Source organism: Leucopleurus acutus (assembly GCF_964270905.1).
Source record: "Leucopleurus acutus genome assembly, chromosome: 14".
NCBI lineage: Eukaryota > Metazoa > Chordata > Mammalia > Artiodactyla > Delphinidae > Leucopleurus > Leucopleurus acutus.
Window position 1 is genome coordinate 10,118,451 of NC_139156.1, and position 21,726 is coordinate 10,140,176.

The window sequence follows — 21,726 nt, forward strand, 5'->3', positions numbered from 1 at the left end:
TCCCCGCCATTTGTCGTTTAGATTGTCAGAATAAAATCTCATCCCTTGTTCGTCAGGTGGCCACGGACGTCCAGTGACTCATGATGTAGTAAGTTCTTCTCTCAGTTTTCTAAATAAGTACTCCTTTCACAAGGGTCGCGCTCCAGCCGTCTCCTTTGAAGTCGTTTTTGTTCTGTGTCGGGCTGTGGTGTTATTTCAAAGGAGTCAGCCAGCAGGCTCGAGGCCTTTTTGGCTTGAGTTCACGGTCAGCCTTCTGGACAACACAACTTATTTGTTCGTCTCTCCCCCCCGTCCTGGCCCTGCTCCCCCTTCCACCCCTCTCTCCCCCAGAGCGATCGCCACACCGGCCCATCCTCCAGGCCGGACTACCGGCAAACGCCTCCGCTGTGGTCGGAGGCGACGTGGAGTTTGTCTGCAAAGTGTACAGCGACGCCCAGCCCCACATCCAGTGGATCAAACACGTGGAGAAGAATGGCAGTAAATACGGGCCCGACGGGCTGCCCTACCTCAAGGTTCTGAAGGTGAGCACGTTCTGAATCCAAAGACGCCCACGGCCGGGGTCTCCCTGATGGGTTTGGCCACAGGTTCTTTGGCTTCCGTTGGATTTGGGAGAAGACGACTCTCTTACGTGTTCAGCACAGGGTGTGTTTAAGAATTAGCAGATCGTTAGGCTTGCTGATAACGCCTCAGAAGGGAACCAGGGGGTAGCGGGAGGACTGCCAAAGCTGGAGTCGGAATAGTTGAGCTCTTTATCGGCCCTGAGGTCTTAGATGGGACATTTAGGCTTAGCTGCACATCTACAGAAGTGGTAATATCTCCCCTACAGGGTGTTACGCAGAGTTAATGGGATGAAGTAGCCGGAAAGAGCTTTGTAAACTCGAGGCGTTGTACCAACGTTTATTGTTACACTGATGTTGTCTTCTCTTAATATCCCTTAATACTACGTTAGGATCACATTTTAGTAGCCACCTTTTAGAAACAATTTAGATTTTCCTTTTAAGAGAGACCCCTTAACCTTTGAAATTCATTCACACGTGGTTTAGTGATAAGCTTGAGAAGGTATTCCTGCACTCATGTAATGCTGAACAAGGAAACTTTCTTTCCCCTTGTAGTCCTTATTTGGTTCCTTGCAAGACCTTGTTTTAATAGCACCAGCCTCTTTATTTCGTAGATCTGTCTTGCTTTTCAGGATGGAGATAGCAAGCAGCAGTTAAGTCTGTACAGATGCTCTGAGTGCACTGCCTGCCACGTCTCCCACGTTGAGCTGCTCATAGAGAATGTCCTTTAAAAGAACAGTCTCCCAGGGCTTCCCTGGTGGCGCAGTGGTTGAGAGTCCACCTGCCGATGCAGGGGACACGGGTTCGTGCCCCGGTCCGGGAAGATCCCACATGCCACGGAGCGGCTGGGCCCGTGAGCCATGGCCGCTGAGCCTGCGCGTCCGGAGCCTGTGCTCCGCAACGGGAGAGGCCACGGCAGTGAGAGCCCCGCGTACCCCCCCCCCCAAAAAAAAAGAACAGTCTTCCAGTAGGACCATAGGAAGCTCAACTCAGAACATTAAACCAATGAAGTGTTCTCTCCAGCTGAGAACACCAAGGATCCAAAAAGCTGGAAAGAGATGACCAGCCTGGGGAACTGTGGACCCGTTCTGCAAGGGGATTGATCACACCCTTCCTCCCCTCTCCACTGGGCCACTTCTGCTGTCCACTAGTTGACTTGTTTTCTTCCTTCTAAACCCACAGCCCTTTGATGTTGCTGTTTAGATGAGATGGAGGTTGTTTTTCTGTGGTGTGTTGGTGGTGGGCCCCTAGGTAGTGTGAAGTCCTTCCTGGTTGGCCATTATATTGTTCTCCTATGTCTGTTCCAGCACTCGGGGATAAATAGTTCCAATGCAGAAGTGCTGGCTCTGTTCAATGTGACTGAGGCGGATGCTGGGGAGTATATTTGTAAGGTCTCCAATTATATAGGGCAGGCCAACCAGTCTGCCTGGCTCACTGTCCTGCCAAAACAGCAAGGTAACAACGTTTTTTTTTTGGTTTTGTTTTTGTTTTTGTTTTAAAGAAGGCTGGATATAGAAGCTGAAAAGACTTGGTGCTTTGGGAGACTGCAGGCAGCTTATAGGATAACTCTGTGGTCTTGGTATATTCATCATAATCTTTCTTTGGTGATGCAGCTGGTGTGATACCAGCAGCCATGGAAAAATGCCCACAATATTCAAAGTGCTTGCTCTAACTTCTTCTAAAGATTACCTTCCACCCCCACCCAGTTTTTAAGTTGTCCCTTCTGGTTTATCTCGTTCAGGCTGCACGTCTCCCATCATTACTGCACACCAGCACCATTGTAAACACACACCGGCATGCCTATTGAATTTGTGGCATTTGCATAGTAGCAGAATTCATACCTCCTCTGCCCCACAGTTGGAAAGAAATACTGGCATGATATAACCGGTTCAACAGAGCATCATTTCCTTGATTGTGTAACTGATGCTTAAGGAATGCTGTCCTTGACTTTGTTTTCCCAGTTCAAGGATATTCCATCTGAATGAGTAGATGTACTGCTGGCCACTGTTGAAGACAGCAGGTTGCCTTTCTCGATTTGTCACGACTCACGTTCAAATGTTTGTATTAAGAAAAGAAAAAACAGAGTCCGGTTTCTTCGCTACCAAGATCATGCCTTCTTCCATTTTCTTTCAATGCAATGTATGTCGGGATGGTTACGCAGGAGTAAACGTAAGCAGAGCCTGCTGACCAGCACAAACTCCCTTCACCCTGGTGGTTCCCACAGGCCTGGAAGGAGGTGCCAGGTGTCCACTTGGGCTTATCTGTGGTGTGCTGTCTTACGACACGACAGTTGAGGCAGAACCATCCTTTTTTCGAGGTGGGAGTCTGCAGCCAACAGGACCAGAACCCAGCTTGGACTTTTGGGTGCTATACTTTTGGAAAATCACCCCTATATCCAAAGCAAAGCAAAGCAAAGCAAAGGCCAAGAGAATGGATCTCTGTGGGTTGATTTTTCCATGCCTCTGATTGCATGCATGTATGTCTAGGTGGTGAAGCCAGTGTGGTGACGGGCCTGTGGAGGTGAGCTGCTCCGTGTCGCTCAGTCTCTCTTGGTTGTGGGCTTTGTGGATGGGCTGCAAATCGGAATCTTCCGGTGGCCGGTACCCTCCGGAGCCCCCGGCGCGACGCCTCATGGTTCCATGGCCCCCTCCACAATCATTCCTGTGTCGTCTAGCCTTTTCTCTTGCTTTCCTTGTTTTCTAGGCCGCCGGTGTTAATACCACGGACAAAGAAATTGAGGTTCTCTATATTCGGAATGTAACTTTTGAGGATGCTGGGGAATATACGTGCTTGGCGGGTAATTCTATTGGGATATCCTTTCACTCTGCATGGTTGACAGTTCTGCCAGGTATATACTGCTCTTTCTCTCCATGGTTTTTTCCCTCTTCTGGGTTGATTGCTATAAAATTAACACAGCTTCTGTTCTCAGAAATGGCCCCTTTTCCCCTTTGCATAAAGAGTTTTTTAAATGTTTAAAAATTATCCCCCAGGGATAAGAAAGTTGCCTTGGAAATTCACTCACAATGAGATCCCACCCTCACATTTATGATCAAGTGAAATTTCACCCTTCAAACCCGAAGGGATCTTATATTTTTAGTGAGTCATTGGGTCAATGTATAGATTTACCCATCCCCCTTTCTTTTAAGGAAGAAGTTGAAATTACTTTGTAAAATCCAAAGTAATTTTTTCTCGTGTCAAATTCCATTTTGCTAAAATCCCATAAGTACTTTTATTACTTTTGTTCTGCTTTCTATTTTTAACAAGATGTAAATAGATGGGTGTGTGTTGAGGTGGCCGGGGAGAAGCACCCCCGTGCGTAGGGTGTACAGAAGCAGTGTGTTACCTACCTTGGGGATCGGTGGCTTGCTGCATGGTGGAATGCAACGGACTCTCAGTTTGCTTTTACTGCAAAGCATGCTCTTGCCATCTTGGGTTTGATGTTATTTCTACCCTACAGAGAAATCAACATCACTGAAGCCCTGTTGCCTAAACATTGCTGCTGTCTGAATCTTTAACCGATATCTCTATCCTAGTCAAGCTTTCTTGATAATTACTGTCTCCTTAATGCATCTGTCTCTTCGTCATTTCCTTTGTGAAACTGCATAGACTATGGTTTGCTAGCTCATAATGTGCTACTCCAGTTATTAATGCCTTATTTTTAAAGTGCGGTGCCTACCTGCATGCTTATTTTATATCCAGTAAAAATAAATGGAGCATTTCGTTTTGTGCTGTGCTGCTAAGAGTTTTGACTGTCTTGCAAATAGATTTCTGTTTCAAATGTATAAGCTTTAAATAATGCCATTGCATTCGTGTTTCCTTTTGTTGTGAATCTGCTCTGTGAACATTTGCTCTGAGACAATGAGATGCCTCTTGTATTGAGCTTGCTTTTACTCGCAGTACTGCATTCTGCAAGTGCCTGATCGGCACTTCGTAACCAATTTGCCTGACAGCACAAGCACATTAACTAAGAATGCAGTTTGAGAAAAACACTACTTGGAAATACACTGCTTGTCGATTGACCGTTAAGCACTAAGGAGGAAGCAGACATTATTGGAAGTTGGTATAAGAATGTGCTAACTTAAGTCATTATATGTATCCTCACATGCGACATTATCTCTATTTTCCCTTGAAGAGAAAAGTTGCAGTGACATCAGTATAACAAGATACACAAAAATTTAAATGGTTATTGATGAAGGAATGTTACAAGCTTTTTATCGTATGGACGTAATGATTCTATATTATAAGCAATTCAGTCTTTATATTAAATGCATTTGTTTGTTTAGTTGAATAACCTACTGGACTATATAAAGAAATTTGAACCTTTTCCAGTCCGGCCTACTAGATGAATATTTATCTCATGTCCTATGGAACTGTGTTCATCTGGGTCAATGACTTTGTCGCGTCTTCCTTTGGAAGAGCTTTACCCAAATAAGACTGAGGCCATTCCTTTAGAAATAAAAGTGGGCATCGTTCCTATTTAAGAATTTTTAAATGGTTTGCCTCAGAGACCATCAAGGAAGACGACTATCCTTTTGTTGAGGTTGTGGTTGGCTGCTTTACTCTGCCCAAATGCCTAACAGAATGTGACCTCGTAACCTGCCCCTTGTAACTTGGTGGCAGTCAATCCACCACAATCGCAAGATTGCAGAGGCCCGTTGAGGATAGAGATAGTGACCACCTGGGCCCCGGTGGTAGAGTGAGCAGCCCTTGGCTATTCACCTTCGTTTGGAAGAGGTGCACGGCTGGCCCGGAGCCCACGCCCTCCTGCAGCACTGAGTTATCGGGAAGCCCGTCTTGCCTTGGGAACGGTCGTCGCCTTTTGATTCCTGTAGTTCTGCCAGGATGCATCCGTCCAGTGTCCTAACTCTGTGGCCTGCTTATCTGTTCCTCTCGTGTGATCTGCAATCTAGCTCCAGTAAGAGAAAAGGAGATCACAGCTTCCCCAGAGTATCTGGAGATAGCCATTTACTGCATAGGGGTCTTCTTGATCGCCTGTATGGTGGTGGGGGTCATCGTGTGCCGGATGAAGAACACGACCAAGAAGCCGGACTTCAGCAGCCAGCCGGCTGTGCACAAGCTGACCAAGCGCATCCCTCTGAGGAGACAGGTAACAGAAAGTAGATAAAGAGTTTGAAGAACCTTACCCCTCCCCCCGCCCAGCCAGCTCTTGGGTCTCCTCCTCTGCCTCGTGCCATCTTCTACTGCTGGGAGTGTCCCTGTGCCAGTGGTTCCCGTGGGCCTCCCGGTGGCCATCTGATGAGTGTCTGGACTTGGAGGGTCAAGTTTTGTTGCATCAGTGGGGTCCACCGAGTCTAGTTCCAAGGGCAGGAAAGCCCAATGGTGCAAGACTCTGAGCTCCTCCGCATGACTGGAAATAACCCAGGAGGCAGTGCCCTGGTACGTTTGGTGGGACTCGAGTGCAGTGGTCTCTTCAGAGCGTAAGCCCCTTTTGTTCCTGTGATCTAACGCTTTTTTCAGAGACAGGCTCATGCCACTAGTTGGAAAGCAAGGGACTCTAGTTCTCTTAGACTTATTTTTTCTTAAGTCAAGTTCAGAAATCTGTCCCTGGAGGTGACTGAACTACTGCCCCATGAGGAGGTGACTGAACTACTGCCCCATGAGCTCTGTCTTAACTGAACTTTGGCGCCACCTCTTTGATTCTTAAAATAGAATCGCATGCCTGTAGTGTACTGTTTGCACTAACGTTGTGACTGTGGATTCGGTGGCAGAATGATTTTTTTTTTTTTTTTGCGGTACGCAGGCCTCTCACCGCTGTGGCCTCTCCCGTTGCGGAGCACAGGCTCCGGACGCACAGGCTCAGCGGCCATAGCTCACGGGCCCAGCTGCTCCGCGGCATGTGGGATCCTCCCGGACCGGGGCACGAACCCGTGTCCCCTGCATCGGCAGGTGGACTCTCTACCACTGCGCCACCAGGGAAGCCCCTAGAATGATTTTTATAATGAATAGGGAACAGATTGTTGTTAGCCCCGTACTTGGTCTTTGGTGGTTACTTTTTCCTTGTGTGTTCCTCCTGATTGGTTTACTCTTGCTTTGGGCAGACAGGGCAAGGTGCAGCCTACACCTCTGCTTTCAGCCGAAACCCTGCAGAGCTGACAGAGCAGGCAGTGCTCTGATTCTCTCTCATGCTCACGAAGATGGAAAGGGGAAACGGGTGTGAAGGCAGTGTTTCCAGAAGTACTTGGAACTTGGTTCCGATAAAGTCATGTTTTTTGAAACAGCAAAGAGGATGGCTACCTCATGGGCCCTAACTCAGTGTGTACTTCAGTTGAATTTACAGGGCGCTTGTTAAAACTGTAGACTCCTTGGTCTCAGCCGCCGAGATTCTGGTTGAGTAGGTCTTGGATAGGACCAGGAACCTGCATTTTGAGCAAGTCCTCCAGTGATTCTGAAATGCACTCTGAGCCGCTCTGGGTTAATCCCAGCCCCGTCCCTCCCGGGACTTCAGGTGGCGATGACATCTTCTGGGCAGGGCCCTGGCAAGGATCAGGGACCATTCGGTCAGCAGCGGTTTTAGCACAGATCCGGCTGTTCTCAGCCCACCTCCGAACTCCAGGCTGAACGGGTCCTTGCTGACTTCTTTGAAGCCACGTTTCAAGCAGGTCTTTCTGAATGGAGGCTGAGGGTAGCATCTGGAGTATGTGTCACGTGCAGGCAAGTGCTCAAATGGTGTTAAGAGTTGGGGGGGAGAAGGGTGCCCATCGGTCCCCCTGCCTCCAAGAATGCTGTTGTTATTAAAGGTACCACTGTCATTCTTGGGGCCAGGGCAGCGATGATGAGACCACTTGCCTGATTCTGGGAGAGTCCAGTCCTAAGGTGACTCTTACAAGCTGGTACCCTTGGTGACCTTCAGGTGATGTGGCCACCCCTCCCCAACCCTGGCTCCTTACCAGTTACCTCTGGGCCATCCTTACAGCCACCATCCTGAGAGCCTGGCTCCAGGGAGCTGAAAGAGGGAGTGGTGTTCCCATCTCTATTATTATTTTTTTTCCTAATAGGGAAAAATGCTGCCTTCTAGAGGAAACCTGTAATTTGGTGTAGCTAGACCACTGTCCTGTAATTATTTCATCATCTTTTTTTCTGCAGCTGTTTACAATGCGCTTCTCTTTATTTAATATAAAAGAGGCAGATGCCTTTAGAATCCCCTCGACTCAACTCTGTTCATTGTGTTTTTATTTCTCTCTGGCTGACTGGCCTTTCTTCATTGTCATCTCCACCTAAGTTGGCCATTTCTCCTCTGCCCCGCTGTGTAACTAAAGGGAACATCCGAGCTCTTCCTCCTTTTTTATCCCTCCCTCCTTCCCTCCTTCCTTCATAATTTTCTGAGTGCTTAGTCTAACCCAGGTTCCATATAAGACGTGGCCTGTCGCCTTCGCCAGTGGCTCCAAGGTCATTTGGGGGCCTTCATTTGAGATGCAATTGCCTTGTGTTTCAGTAAGGTCGAGTACTGTAGGAGAAGCAGAGCGAAGTGGGCAAACACAGTTCCCTGGAAAATTAAATCTCTGGGAGTTTATTTGTGGAAATGTTAACACGTCTCAGCTGCTTATGTGGGATGCACTGATTCTTCCCAAAGAGCGATTCGTCCATAATAAGCACAGCCCCTTTGGTGGAGGAGATGCTTAGCGGGTAGCTGGATAAAGGGGGTTATTGGACTGTAGCTGGAATGAAAAGCCCCAGAAAGGCCAGCAGATATGTTGATGACGGAGAGCATACCACAGGGATGCCACGCATGCCTTTACCTGGCGACAGGTGAGCCTGTAATCAGATGTCTTAGGGGGTGGGTTTTTCCTAGGCATTTGCTAGGCGCCTGTCATGCTGCATGTGCCCGGCCCTCTTTTTTACACGGTAGCATTCTGCGTCTTTGTGGTGAGTCCGAATTTCATCTTCTTGGCCCTGACCCTCGCCCCTCCCGGGAGGAGCACAAACCGCATCGCACTCAATCAGTCGTTGCTCCCTTTTTAGAACAAGAGAAGGTTAAAAAAAGTTTTTTATCCTACTGTGAATTTTTCTTTTTCATTGACATTTACTAATCTGTACTGGACTTACCAGTGTAAGACAGACATTTGAGTTTGTTTTTGAGACAAAAATACTTTTTCTCCAGTACCTAGGAAGGAATTCCTTGTGATCATTTCCCAGTAACCATGAATTTTTTTGAGACTCTTTATGCGTTTTGGTGTTTGGGGAAAGAGAAACAACTTTTAGGTGGGGGGGAGGCGGGTAGCACGGGGCATCTCCTGGTTCCCCTTGACGGGGGTCCTCCCACATTCTGAGCTGGGGCTCAGGCAAGGGGAACAGCAAGAGCCAGTCCAGAGAGGGGCGTCTGCGTGAGCCTGTCGGCCCTTGTACACGTTTCCAGGGCTGCTGGTGGACGGCGTGGCCATTGTGAAGCCTTCCTTGCACATCCGTGAATTACAGGGAGGGCTACCCTTCCCGCGTTTTGCACAAATTGGTTGGGTGGGGGCAGGGAGGGGTGTGAAGGGAATTGAGGACGTCTGTTCAGGAGGCGAGCAGCCTCGCTGCGTTTGTTGAATTGGTTTTTCAGGGAGCACGTCAGCCTCTTTCTCTGGAGCCAGGCACTTCCATAGGGCATGATGGAGATTCAACTGTCTCCATAAACAGATAAACGCAGCTCCTGGGTGGGGACATACACGTGGGTATAGCTCATGCTGTCTCACCACCACCAGCATCTCAGAAGGGGCTGCAGGTTTGTTTGTTTGTTCTTTTTTCAGACTTCAGTTTCACCCTCTTGGCTGCCGATACAGATAGGTTGAAAGCCAGAGAAAAGTCAGGGGCTGCCAAGGTCATGCTTTGTAACAATGTCTTTGAGGCAGATGGCACGTTCCCAGGGGCGCCATGAACAGGGCAAAGATGGCGCGTGTAATTCAGGAGCCAGTTCTCGGGGCTGGGTATGAATGGCTATGAAACATACCGAACTCCGTGAAGGGCAGTCCCACTCCTAGAAGCTCATTTTCGACCTAGCAGCTAAACAGCGTGATCTCGGAACATTCTCTGTATTTTGGTCAATCAAGTGGTCTAATGAAACCTCGCCAGTTCCAGAAAGCATGTGGGTAATTAGATGGTCATGGATGGTTTAACTGGAATTTGCCCTTTTGTGTGGGCGCCTGGCCCTCCCAGCCCCCATTTGGTCATTCTCTCCTCTTCGCTTCCAGAAGACACAACAGTTTGGCTAAGCTCGGGCCTGGGTGCGATCTTCTAGGAAGACCAGCCGGTTGGGGTTGGATAGGTTTACTCTTGAGAGTCCTGGGGGGAGGTCTGGGGAGACGGAGACTTGCTAAGGGAGAAAAGTGCGTGCCAGATCGACTACCCTGCCTCTTTACCTAAAATTTGTTACGAAAGGAAAAAAATCCCGTCCCCACACCCCTTGGACCTTTATTTCAGCTTGGGCTGGTGAAGGCATTTTGCCTGCCGTCGGGGAGTGATGGGCAGGGCTTATAGCAAACCTGTGTCGACTCCAGGACCTTGTGCTTTGGTCTGGGAATGCGGACCCGTGGACTGAGAGTCAGAGGGTTTCTCTGGCCGGTTGGGGTCCGTTTGTGAGTCCTCAGAATAAGCAGGCGCACGGATATTCATACCTCTTCCCTGTGGCATCTGTGCCTCTGTCGGCTCTGTTCTCTGTGGGCCCCCCTCTCACTGTTGAATTGAATCTAGTATTAAAAGATAACATAGTTTCTCGGTGGCCCTTTAAAAAGAAAAGAAAAAAGCCCGGCTTCCTTGCTTAATCTCCTTTATGTACCGTGGAAATAGACAAAAAGCACATTTAGTTAAAGGCTTGATTTATGGCACGAGGAATTTATGGTAAAGAGATTCTGGAAGTGAGGAAGCTGAATGGAGACTGAAAAAACATGCTAAAAACGTGGCTGCCAGGGTTTGGGAGTGGGGAAAAAAGAGCTTGTTTTAGACTGTTCATGTTTATTGTTGTACGTAACTAAATGATCTCTATCGATGGACTATTTTAAAATTAGATAAAAAGGAAACCCAGAATTGAAGAAGCATATCTGACAGGGAGGATTATGATTTTGTGCCCAAAAAAAATAGCGATCATCTAACATTGCTGCGGAAGTAGGATTCAGAAGTGGACAGTGGATTTCCTTAAGGAGTGTGGTCCAAAGGAGAGAAGCTCCAGAAACACGGTGTTCCACGGAGGAATTGCCTGCAAGGAGTCGGGCCAGCCCTGCAGACACGTTAGCACGCGGAAGGAAACGGAGTGAAGAGAAAGCCAGTCCTATTTTACAGTCTCAGAGGGGATTTTAAAAGCATAGTAAAAATGCATGGAGGTAAAATTAAGATATACGTCCACAGACAGAGTGATTGAATTCTGCCGTTTCTTACACTTGGGGCATTTTCTTACCTTTTTTCTCTTTGTGTGTTTTACAAAAGTATTTTCCAGATCTGTACATGGAATCTAAACCTCTACACTTAATGTGAGCAAAATTTCCGTAACTTTAATCATAGTGACAGCAACTAAGTTTGGAAAGGTTTTCCATGTTCAGAGCTCTCACCTTAAAACCTTGTTGGAGACAATCTGTTTGTGGGGGAAGATGTATATGGGTGTGAACTTTCGTCACGGTCTGTGGGCCAAGATTCCTTTGGGGTCACAGGTCAGCCGCAGAGCAGTTAACTTCTGACTGGTTGTTTCGTTTTTCTTTCTGAAGCGGCCTCTAAGCCCTGTTTGTCATGAGGACTTTCTTGCTCTCTAGCTTTCCTCTTGCCCTGGGACCGTGCCCTGACTCCTGGGTCCTTAATTTCTGGGGTTTGCTTTTTTGCTCACTGGAGCCCCGGCGCATCCTGGCTGTGAGCAGAGGATCTAGTCTTTCACAGCATTAAGGCAAGTCCTGCCCTTAACGCCGCCGGTGGGGTTTCTCTCTCCCGCATTGCACACCATGTCACAGGAGCTCACACACAGAACGGCCTTGGGCTCCAAGTCCTCGGGCTTCCCCCGGGGAGGGGCCATCTGAGCTCCCTTGGATCTGAGCAGCAAACGACTCTAAAAAGATGCTAAGAGAAACCCTTGTGGGGTTGGTAGCGAAAGTTGACTGAGCTCCCAGCAAGCACCAGGCTCGGCACCAAACGCTTTATGGGTGTGACGTCATTTTACCGTCACGGTAATTCTGTGATGTGGGAACTGTTCCGGTCTCCCTTTAACAGGTGAGGAAACCGGAGCCGAGGAACGTCAAGTGACTTGCTGAAGCTCTCACAGTAACTGTTGGAACAGGGATCCCACAGCCCGCGGTGGTGCACTTGGTCAGGATGCCGCCACCGGCTCACAGCCCCACATTATAAACAGTTTGCAGGCGAAGGGCACCAGCTAGGGGTGGCTGCTTGGCTAGGGGAGGTCACTGGGTACCCACACGGAAGGATGCAGAGACGCCCCCGCACCCAGCCTCTAGCCCAGGGAAGGGGCGACAGCACTGATCTCGTCATTTTAACTCATTTTAGAAGTCAGTGTATTTTAAGCATTTGACCTGTTTTCCGCACCCCCAGTGCCATGCCTCAGTCCAGATTCTCTTTATTCTTAAAAATATTTTTGTCATTAAAGAAAAGTGCTTTGTTTTCGTAGAACGTAAAAGAGATACATATGCATGGGAATGAAATTCAGATGGTTTAGGAAGTTCTGAAATAAGACATAGTCTACCCCGTCCCTCAGCGTCCTATAATCTCTCTCCCCAAAGGTGACCACGGCTAAGGCTCTTATATATCCTTCCCGAGGCTTGTTTTCAGTGCCCGTGTCCTCACACCTTGCCATGGGAAGGCTACTCCTCTGCGTTGTGTCCTGAAGCCTCAACCGTGTGTGATGTGCGAGGACGTGGCAGGGAAGGCCAGACGGGCCTCTTCACCCAGAGCTGCACCCCCCATCACCGCCCCAGGGGTTTCTCCCTCACCACGATCCCAGCACACCATGCACAGCAGTTCTGGCCACCCCGCGGTCCAGCAAGGAGGGCTACGCTGCTGGCCTTGGAGCGGGTGTTCGTCTGTGAAATCTGCCAGCCCTCGTCTGGTTGGGGCCTGTAACTGTCTCATTGCCAGGCTGACTTTGACTGCTGTTCGAATCTTCTTGCCTGTTATCTTCAAGCCCGGTTCCCACTGCAATGAGTGGTGATTTTTGCTTCTTCACGTGGGAGACCTTTTTGTCTCTGAGAACACCAGTCTCCTTTTGCATCCATAGCTCAAAACCGACGCAGGGCGTTAGGATTTGGGGAATGATTTTTCGCCCAACTTATTCCTTGAATCTTTCTGAACCCTTCTCTGCAGTTGGAGCTCAAGACATATATATATATGGTCAGTGAAGGCTGTGGAGGTCTTGAGGACGTTACTGGTGGGCCCTGCAGCTGAGGTCAGCGCATTGCAGAGGTCGTTTCCACGGGCTTTTCGTCTTTTTCTTTTTGCTTCTGCTGTTTTGCCTCTGTGGCCCAGACACTTGGGTGTGAAGCCTCAGCCTCTTAGAACCATATCTATTCATGAGGCCCCTCTCAGCTCCAAAATTAATGATTGTTCAGTTCCTTAAAAAAAAAAATTATTTACTATGCTCACGGTCAATAAACATTGATCATACTGTCTGCATAATAAAATTTAGGAATAACAACCTTTGACAAAAGACTGCTCAAAAGGCTCAGAAATGTTTTCATGGACATTTAAAAAGATAATAGAAATTCTGTGTTAAAAATTCCCTACTTCTTGATATTAATATGAAAACCAACTTCCTGTTCCTAAAATGATTCCCTCCGAATCCATTCTTGGACATCTTCTCAGGTCTCCTACCTGCTTTTTAAGGGCAGTCTGGGTTTAAAAAGGAGAGAATCAACATTTTTTAAGTAGGACGTTCCCAGGAAAGTACAGTCTTCTGGTTCCCTGTGGGAATGGTCCAGGCTCCACCTTGAAAGTTCATCCCCATTAAATATGTTCATCTTTACTTGGTCCTTGTCACCTCGATTTAAAAAGTGTTTGTAAGCAGAGCTGGGAAGATGGGTTGATGTGGGCAGTCATGCAGGGGACAGAACCACGTTTGAGGGGTCACGTCAAACCCCTGATTCCAGCTCTCTCGGGCCAGAGTGTTGTTCACGGTTTGGAATAAGGTGATGGTCAGGCAGCCGGTGATGGTCAGGCAGCCCGCGATGGTGTTTTCCTTTACAGAAACCAGCACGGGGAAGACGATATAGTTAAGAAATAACCATTTTATCAAATGCAGACTATAATGGATTAGAGTAAATGAGAAAACTCGGTGAAACCCTGCAGGCTTCCCAGGGGGAGAGGAGCTTTCCCACGAGATTGTGAATAAAGAGGTATTTTTCTTTCCCTTGACTCTTCCACTAGTTTCTGAAACTGAAGTTGACAAGAGGCAGTTGATTTTCTCCAAATGGCCTGGGCATCAACCAGTTCCCCGAAGGACTAGGGAGAAGCAGATAGTGGTCCCCAGTGCCTGGGTCTCTGGTTACCTTGAGTAAAGGCACGTGGAGCTACTGGAATGCTTTTCACATTCAAATCCTAGAGCTAGTTCCTTGAGGTACTCTGCTTATGTTTCAAAAGATAGAGCTGATTGAAGAGCCGATTTTCCACAAGTTTTTATGGAATCTCATAAGCACAGCACTGATTCATCATCCCTGCTGGTCTACGAGCAGGAGATTGATAATCCGGGGCTCCAGTACAGGCACAGGGAAAAAGGCAAGAATGAAGCCCATGGGGTCTGCCTCTATGTCCTCAAGTGATTATCTTGAGGAATTAGGACAGAAAGAAGACATTTTTTATCGGGCACTCTCTAAAACTGTTGTTTGGAAACCTGGCCTTAGGCCCGTGTAATTTGGATGCAATCTAGCACATACTGCATGGATGGGAAGACAGAGGAGTTGGAATCCAGGGTTTTGGTCCTCAATTCACGACTTTGGCCAACCCTCACCTTCCCACCTTTCTAAGAGCTGACTGGCTGGCAGGGCTCTGGCCGGCTTCCAGCCTTCGCAGGTGGAACCAGGATTACATCTGTGTCTTTGTATTTTGTATCCAGGTTTCTGCTGAGTCCAGCTCCTCCATGAACTCCAATACCCCACTGGTGAGGATTACAACGCGCCTCTCCTCGACAGCAGACACCCCCATGCTGGCGGGGGTCTCCGAGTACGAGCTGCCGGAAGATCCAAAATGGGAGTTTCCAAGAGATAAGTGAGTACTTCTGTGGGACGCATTGCTGATGGGGGCTGAAGTATAAAATGGGGATATTGGGCTGACACAAAGAACTAATTCTCTCTCTCTCTCTCTCTTTTTTAATAGTTCTTTTAAAACAGAGCTACTAAGCCATGGCTGATCCCCAAACATAATGGTACCTTGGTAGCATTTTTTTTTTTTAGCTTTCTAGATAATTCAAACCCAGTCAAATGGAATCAAAGTGGGATTATCCCATTTATAAAACAGAGTTGACATTCCAACTTCTGGTTCCTAGAACGTGTCTGTCCTACAGTTCATTTCCTTAGAGAAATTAGGTCTAGCATATAAATTGCCTTAAGAATCTTCACCCAGTGTTGCTGTTTTTAATAGTTATTAATATAATATTGGGCTAGAAATCTTCAAATACGGTACCTGACATCGAATTTCTTGTGGTCCCCAGTATTTTCCTTATCGGTTGATATGGGTGTGTTCCAGTCAGAGATGTTCAGTCAAAGTGTGGCCACCTGGGCTCTGCTGAAGGCATTGTTGGGAGCTGTGTGTCTCTTGGTCTGGCTTCAAGTTCAGGGACTTTGGATTCTATTGGGCTGGATTGGAATCCCGGCTCTGCCAGCCAGTGGCTGGGCAACCTTGTGTGAGTTCCCTGATTCTCTTTGAACTTCATTTCTATGAAATGAAGGTCATGGTACAGACCTCCAAGGACTGAGCACAGTTCTTGGCTCATGTGAATTTCCCTTCCTTCCATTTCCCTTCATAACCTGAGAGATCTGAACTGCAAATCTCAGCAAGATGGCAGAGCTGGGCATCGAGTCAGTGGACAGATCTTGGAGTACCAGCCCTCCATCTTCTAGCTAGGGACCAGCCCCCAGACTCGCCTTCTGAAATGAATATGATGGTCATTGAAGGGCTGTCAGCTCATTTCCAGGGTCTCTCTTGTAGTAATCAGAGTCCAAACAGCTTGAGAATAATGGAAGGTAGAAATCGCTGACTATACATCTGCATCAAATCAGCTGGAATAAGCTTTTGACTTGCTCATGTACAGCAACCCTATTGGTCTTGACATTTGCACTATCTCCATGAGATTATGTCGGAGAAGTGTCTAATTACTGGAGAAGGAACTCATACACAAATTTGGAAATACAAAGATAAGCTCTTCCAGGGTCTGGATATCATGTGCTCCCTTTGGAAGGAGAGAGAGCTTCCATGGCACTCGTAATTTTAATTCACACAGCTCCAACCAGCTTTGTTTTCTAATGGCTCGTTACTTTAAATAATAAACAGCTCATTTATTAATGTGCAGCATACATTAGAACCAAATTATTGTACCGATATCATTCTGTTAGAGTGTTAATGGAAATGATTTCCAGTTTATTTGTGTACTGTTCATTCATTCAGTACTTGTTACTGAACACTTACCAGTGAGGTACCAGAAAAAACAAAGAATGATTTCTTTACCTGTAGAATGTGGAAAGGGGGTGTTTCTCGTGAGCCCCCCCAGCTCCCTGGTTTGATTAAACAAGTAGGTGGGTTAATGTGCACATTCCTATGGATATAGGACTGAGTTTGGGAGCTGTGATCATACTTTAAGAAACTGCAGCTCTCAGGTTCAATCTGTGGTTTTTGCCACCTGTGACACCACTGGCAACAGTGGGAGTCTGTCTGTTAGCTCCCACCCGGGGTACCCGGGGTACCCGGAGTGTGGAAAATCTGAGTGCAAAGCATTTCAAAATAGTGTTTAGCACAACCGTAGGTGGAGCAGATTTCCAATGAATGAAGGCCATTTAGAAGCAGTTTATTAGATCGGAGGCAGACGTTATACAAAGAAGGGATTGTTATGCTTGTAGCAGCAGGGCAATAGGACATAAATTAGTCATTTTTCCAATGCAAATGTTTATTTTCTGCCAAGATATTAAATTTAATTTTAGCTCAGGATAGAAAGGGAATGACCTCAGCATAGCACACACTGCCCTCGGTCTTTGCTGTGACTTTTGCAAACCATTGCGTACTTACCAAAAATACTGCTTACTAGTGGCAGCTTGGTACTTTGCTGTGTTATGCTTAGATGAAAAAAACACATTCATAAGTGTTCCAAAGTCTCTTCCATTCAGTTGGTTTCTGGAGCGCCCAAGGAGTCTATATGGCTATTAGTATGATGTATGTAGAGCTTCTGAGCTTAGAAATTAAGTTTGTTGTGATCACTTTGGATTTCTTCATTATTAATTTTGGGTAGTCATAAGGATTTCTAAACTATTATGTCAAAAAAAAATTGCCCCAATTTCTAGCATTTCCTTTTTCCTTTAATGAAAAAATAGAGATTCCTTGAAATGCGTTTAAGATTCATATCTTGTAACTTGGCCCAGAATGTGACCGTAAAATCCATTGGTATTCGAATAATAGCGATTTTTAAAGACATCACAGAGACAAAAAATAACAGCTTTAATGGTTTTCTTTGAGATATTCTAAATGATGAAAATTCGATAGGCTCAAGATCAAAAGCTCCTCGTTTTTAGCACTTAGGAAGGCTGACCACCTCACTTGCAACGATACCGTCCATAAAGAAAATAAATCGAGAATACAATGTGAAATTCAATAGCTGTTCCAGCAGTAATTGACATTCTCCAAAACGTCACTAAGAAAATACTCAAGCGCATGTGTACCCCAAGTCTCATTAGTTCCATATGATAAATGCTCCATGCTTTTGTAAGCCGCTGAAAGATTTTTATATTGAGTTCAGGAATTTCCCTCGCTACACCAGATGCTGTTTGCTAATCCTCTCTTTACACATTTAGGCTGACGCTGGGCAAACCCCTGGGAGAAGGTTGCTTTGGGCAAGTGGTCATGGCTGAAGCAGTGGGAATTGACAAAGAGAAGCCCAAGGAAGCAGTCACTGTGGCCGTGAAGATGTTGAAAGGTGAGTGGGGTGGAGGTGGGGAGGGTGGGGGAAGGGAGGAGTGAGGGCGCCTTATCAAGAATGTTCCTTTTGTGGCATGTGAACTCTATCATGGCAGGGGGTTAGAGAGCACATAGTTGACCTAGGGGTTGAGAAGTTTTCAGTATAAATCAGCATCTTGGACAGACTATTTATCTTGAGCTGTGTGCACTTATAAAAAAGAAAAGCCAGTTGTATTGGAAACTGGCAGCCTAATTCCCTTTATATTTGTATGTGCTTAGAAAGTATCGATTCACGTAGAATTGATTAATTTAGATGAGTATTGGTATGTCGGATTCAGGACGCAAACCTTAATTTACAAATGAAGGAAAATTGGCCGTTTTAGAGGGAGAAAGGAGGCTCAGGGAGAGGAGGACACACTTACTCCTTTGCAGGAGGAACAAAGCAGGAATGACGTTGTCTGTGGGAGTCGCTTGGGAAGCTGAAAGGGGACTCACCGGATTGGTGCTGGTCTAGAGCTTTCTGGGACGTGTGAGCCGTTACCCAGGGATGTAAACGTCGAGTGGCGTTCGTGGGAGCCTGAATGTCTCCGCATTAACCTTCCAACCCTGCTTCATGCCTGCGTCCAAGGAGCTTAAAGAACTTTTAACCATTAACTTCATCCTCCCACAGTGTTCTTTCATGAGAGGAGTTATAGGGAATGGTTGCCTTATAATTCCCATTGTAGGCATCTCAGAAAGGACACCCCAAGCTGAGTTTTTCCCACGTGTCCCGGAGGAGAGAGGTCTGTTCTCAGGACATGGGGGGCCTCGCGCGTTGTGGACGCCCCGGGGGCTAGGCCCTTTCTTTCTTTCATGGGTTTTTGTGGGATAGTCACCACGTCTCTCCCTGAGGGGAGGGAGCAAGGTGGAAATAGTCAGAAAGGTGTTGGGTGTTTTCTTTCTGTTTGTTTTTTTAGCTATGGATCTGAATGGCTCCCAAGGCATACTAGGGTGTTTTGAGCTGCTCCCCACTTCGGGGTGTGATGCCTGGGAGGACTACGTTCTCCCACCCTGCGTGTCTCAGCTCCACCGACAGAGGCAGCCAGCCCTCTGCCTGCATCCTGCATGGCCTGGGCCTGCCTCCTGTGCCTTTGCCTTGCCGAGTGGCAGGTGCAGAGAGCTGTGGGCTCCCACCGGCCGCCCCGACAGCCCCTGGCCGTGTACCAGGGCCGAGTATGTGGAAGGCCCAGGCTCCCGGTCTCTGTGGACAGAGCTTCTGATTCGGTTTACGGAGCTCAGGGGGAGGAGGTCTGGGAGTTCTCTTTCTCCGGTTATTTCAAGGCTGGCCTTCCCTTAGGATGGAGAAGGACCTTAGCCACAGAGCCCTTATGACGTGGCCATGTTTACAGCCAGTGGGTGGCTCAGAGCTTAGAGGAGACCCCACAGTGTCACCGCAGTGGAGCCTCTGCATCTGAGGGGCAGGCGCTCAGTCCTCCACATGAGTCTGCGTGGACTTTACACTCCAGGCAATTGTGTTGCTCTTCCTTTTGTGAAGCTAAAAAGCTTTATGCAGCATGGCTTCTATCCATGCCCTTACCTCATTTTTTATAGTAAACCCAGATTTCCCCATATTGAATTAGCTCAAAGGGGGATACCTGGAGAAGAATCTTGCCACTTTTTGGAAGCTAACTGTGAGCCTGTGTACGCAGAACCTAAGCCGTTCTTGCTTGAAATTATGGAGCAGAATCCCAGCCCCTTTGGAAGCCCGTAGAAGGCATGGACCTTTGCCCCCTCAAGGTGCACGTGCACACACGCACTTTTGTCCTCAGTACAGGGTGTCCTCTGAATCCAGCTGTGAATGCTCTGTGGGCTGTGAGGGCTCAGCTTAGCAGCACGTGGTGCAGAGAAAGTCTGAAGTGATGTGAAATGCTCCCAAACTCCTCTCCCTCTTCCTTCCCGGAAGTCCTCACAGTTGCTTTCAGGCCCCATGAATTTTGATGTGATTTTCTCAGGTACCTTAGGTCTGCCAGAGGATGGAATTATTTCACGATAGAGAAAAATGCCCCCTCGTTTTTGAGGTTTGCTGGAAAAGATTTGGCCTTGGCATCCAAGGCCTATATATTTGTTCTGACTTTTGACCCTATTGACCCCAAATTAGCTATTCGACACGGAGCAGGGCAGTGCTGGGCCCTTCCCGCTTCACCAGTAAGATGATTTGGAAAGTTTTTCTGGTTCTAAAATTGACTTTCACGCTGTTTCAACCAAATTTTCATCAGCTAACGGTAGCAACCGACGGGGTAGAGGAAACTGATCTGTAATTTACCTAATGTTCCTAGATGATGCCACAGAGAAGGACCTTTCTGATCTGGTGTCAGAGATGGAGATGATGAAGATGATTGGGAAACACAAAAATATCATAAATCTCCTCGGAGCCTGTACTCAGGATGGTGAGTAGGAGGAGAAAGAGCTTTTATCCACATAACCCAGGGTTCAATGTCAGCGTCGTTTTAAAAATGGATGGACTCTTAGATCCTGCTCCTAGGGCCTCTCAAGTGCATGTTTAAAGTTTTCCTTAAAAACCCCCTCAGGGGGAATTCCCTGGTGGTCCAGTGGTTAAGACTCTGAACTCTCACTGCGTAGGGCCTGGGTTCAATCCCTGGTCAGGGAACTAAGATCCCACAAGCTGGGACTTCCCTGCTGGCACAGTGGTTAAGAATCCACCTGCCAATGCAGGGGACACGGGTTCGAGCCCTGCTCCGGGAAGATCCCACATGCCGCGCGGAGCAACTAAGCCTGTGTGCCACAACTACTGAGCCTGCGCTCTAGAGCCCATGAACCACAACTACTGAGCCCACGTGCCACAACTACTGAAGCCCTCGTGCCTAGAGCCCGTGCTCCGCAACAACAGAAGCCACCGTGAGGAGAAGCCCGCACACCGCAATGAAGAGCAGCCCCTGCTCACCACAACTAGATAAAGCCCGCGCACAGCAACGAAGACACAACACAGCCAAAAATAAATAAATGAAAGTAAATAAGTAAAAAAATTAGTAAAATCCCACAAGCCATGTGGTGTGGCCAAAAAAACCCAAAAAAACAAAACCCGTCAGGAAGTGTTCCTGGCCACGAACACAAAGAAGACGTTATGACTGTGCCTGGGTTCTGGGGGCGGGAAGGTGGGCATTGGGCGACTCTGGATGGGAAGCCTATAGCGTCCTCCTGTTTTTAGGGTATAACCTGGAGGGTTTTTGGAAAAGGCAGCCTCCTTATGTTTTCGTTTTGTAAGTGCTAAGAGAGATTTCTCCAAATAAGATCCTGCATTTTGGTTGACAAGTTCTTCCCTTAAAGTGGGGATTGAGGAACCCATGTCTTGTTATGGGTACCAGGTGGCTGAGCTCCCACGAGTGGCCTGAAAGAGGGGAGACAGATAGGAAGGGGCACATTATCCTCCTCAGGGGAGCGAGACCCCTGACTTCTCTCGCGGATGATCTGTGGCACTTTGCGAATCAGTTTGATGATAATTAATAAACTTGAAAATGCCTGTCTTTGCCTCAGCAATTTCCCTTTGAGGTCTATACCAGGAGTCAGGAGACTTTTTCTGTAAAGGGTGATTATAAATATTTTCGAATTTGTGACAACTACCCATCTCTGCTGCCGCAGTGAGAAAACTGCCACAGACAATACAGACGTGAATGGGCCACGTTGTGTGCCGGTAACATTTACACGCAAAAACAGGCTCGTCTATACCATGGGGAAATTATTGCATATATACAGAGACGTGCATAGCAGTGCTCACTGCACACTGTTTGCAATGGCCCAAACCCGGAAACAACCCATAGGGGGATGGAGAAATAAATGTGGTGTATTTATATGATAGAATCTATGTAACTGTTAAAAGGAATGATCTAGATCTATTTTTATCAGCCTGACTGGCTTCCAGAAAGGTAACATGTGGGGGGGGAAAATGGTGCAAAGCTATGTCTTTATTACTCATTGATGTGATTAAAAATAATACGTTGTTTATTGATACATAGGTATCTGTAAAATAGTTAAAATGCACTACAAGGACCAAATTTATGGTAGCTGTTGCTTTCCAAGAGGGCGCAGGTGAGAGGCT

At 47.3% G+C, this 21,726-nt stretch overlaps 1 protein-coding gene across 8 annotated transcripts in view; it reads left to right on the forward strand.

The window, feature by feature from the left end:
- The window catches only part of FGFR2 (fibroblast growth factor receptor 2), a 104,681-nt gene that overhangs the window by 66,337 nt on the left and 16,618 nt on the right, over positions 1–21,726 (forward strand). For 4 of the 8 annotated variants that reach the window (XM_082854642.1, XM_082854645.1, XM_082854648.1 and 1 more), the window contains 6 exons: positions 331–521; positions 1,865–2,012; positions 5,468–5,664; positions 14,590–14,741; positions 17,531–17,652; positions 19,949–20,059. In XM_082854642.1, the coding sequence (XP_082710768.1) occupies positions 331–521; positions 1,865–2,012; positions 5,468–5,664; positions 14,590–14,741; positions 17,531–17,652; positions 19,949–20,059 (921 nt within the window). Of the gene's footprint in view, positions 1–330; positions 522–1,864; positions 2,013–3,260; positions 3,406–5,467; positions 5,665–14,589; positions 14,742–17,530; positions 17,653–19,948; positions 20,060–21,726 lie in introns of all 8 variants that reach the window. The other 4 variants (XM_082854643.1, XM_082854646.1, XM_082854649.1 and 1 more) reach the window with 2 other exon arrangements.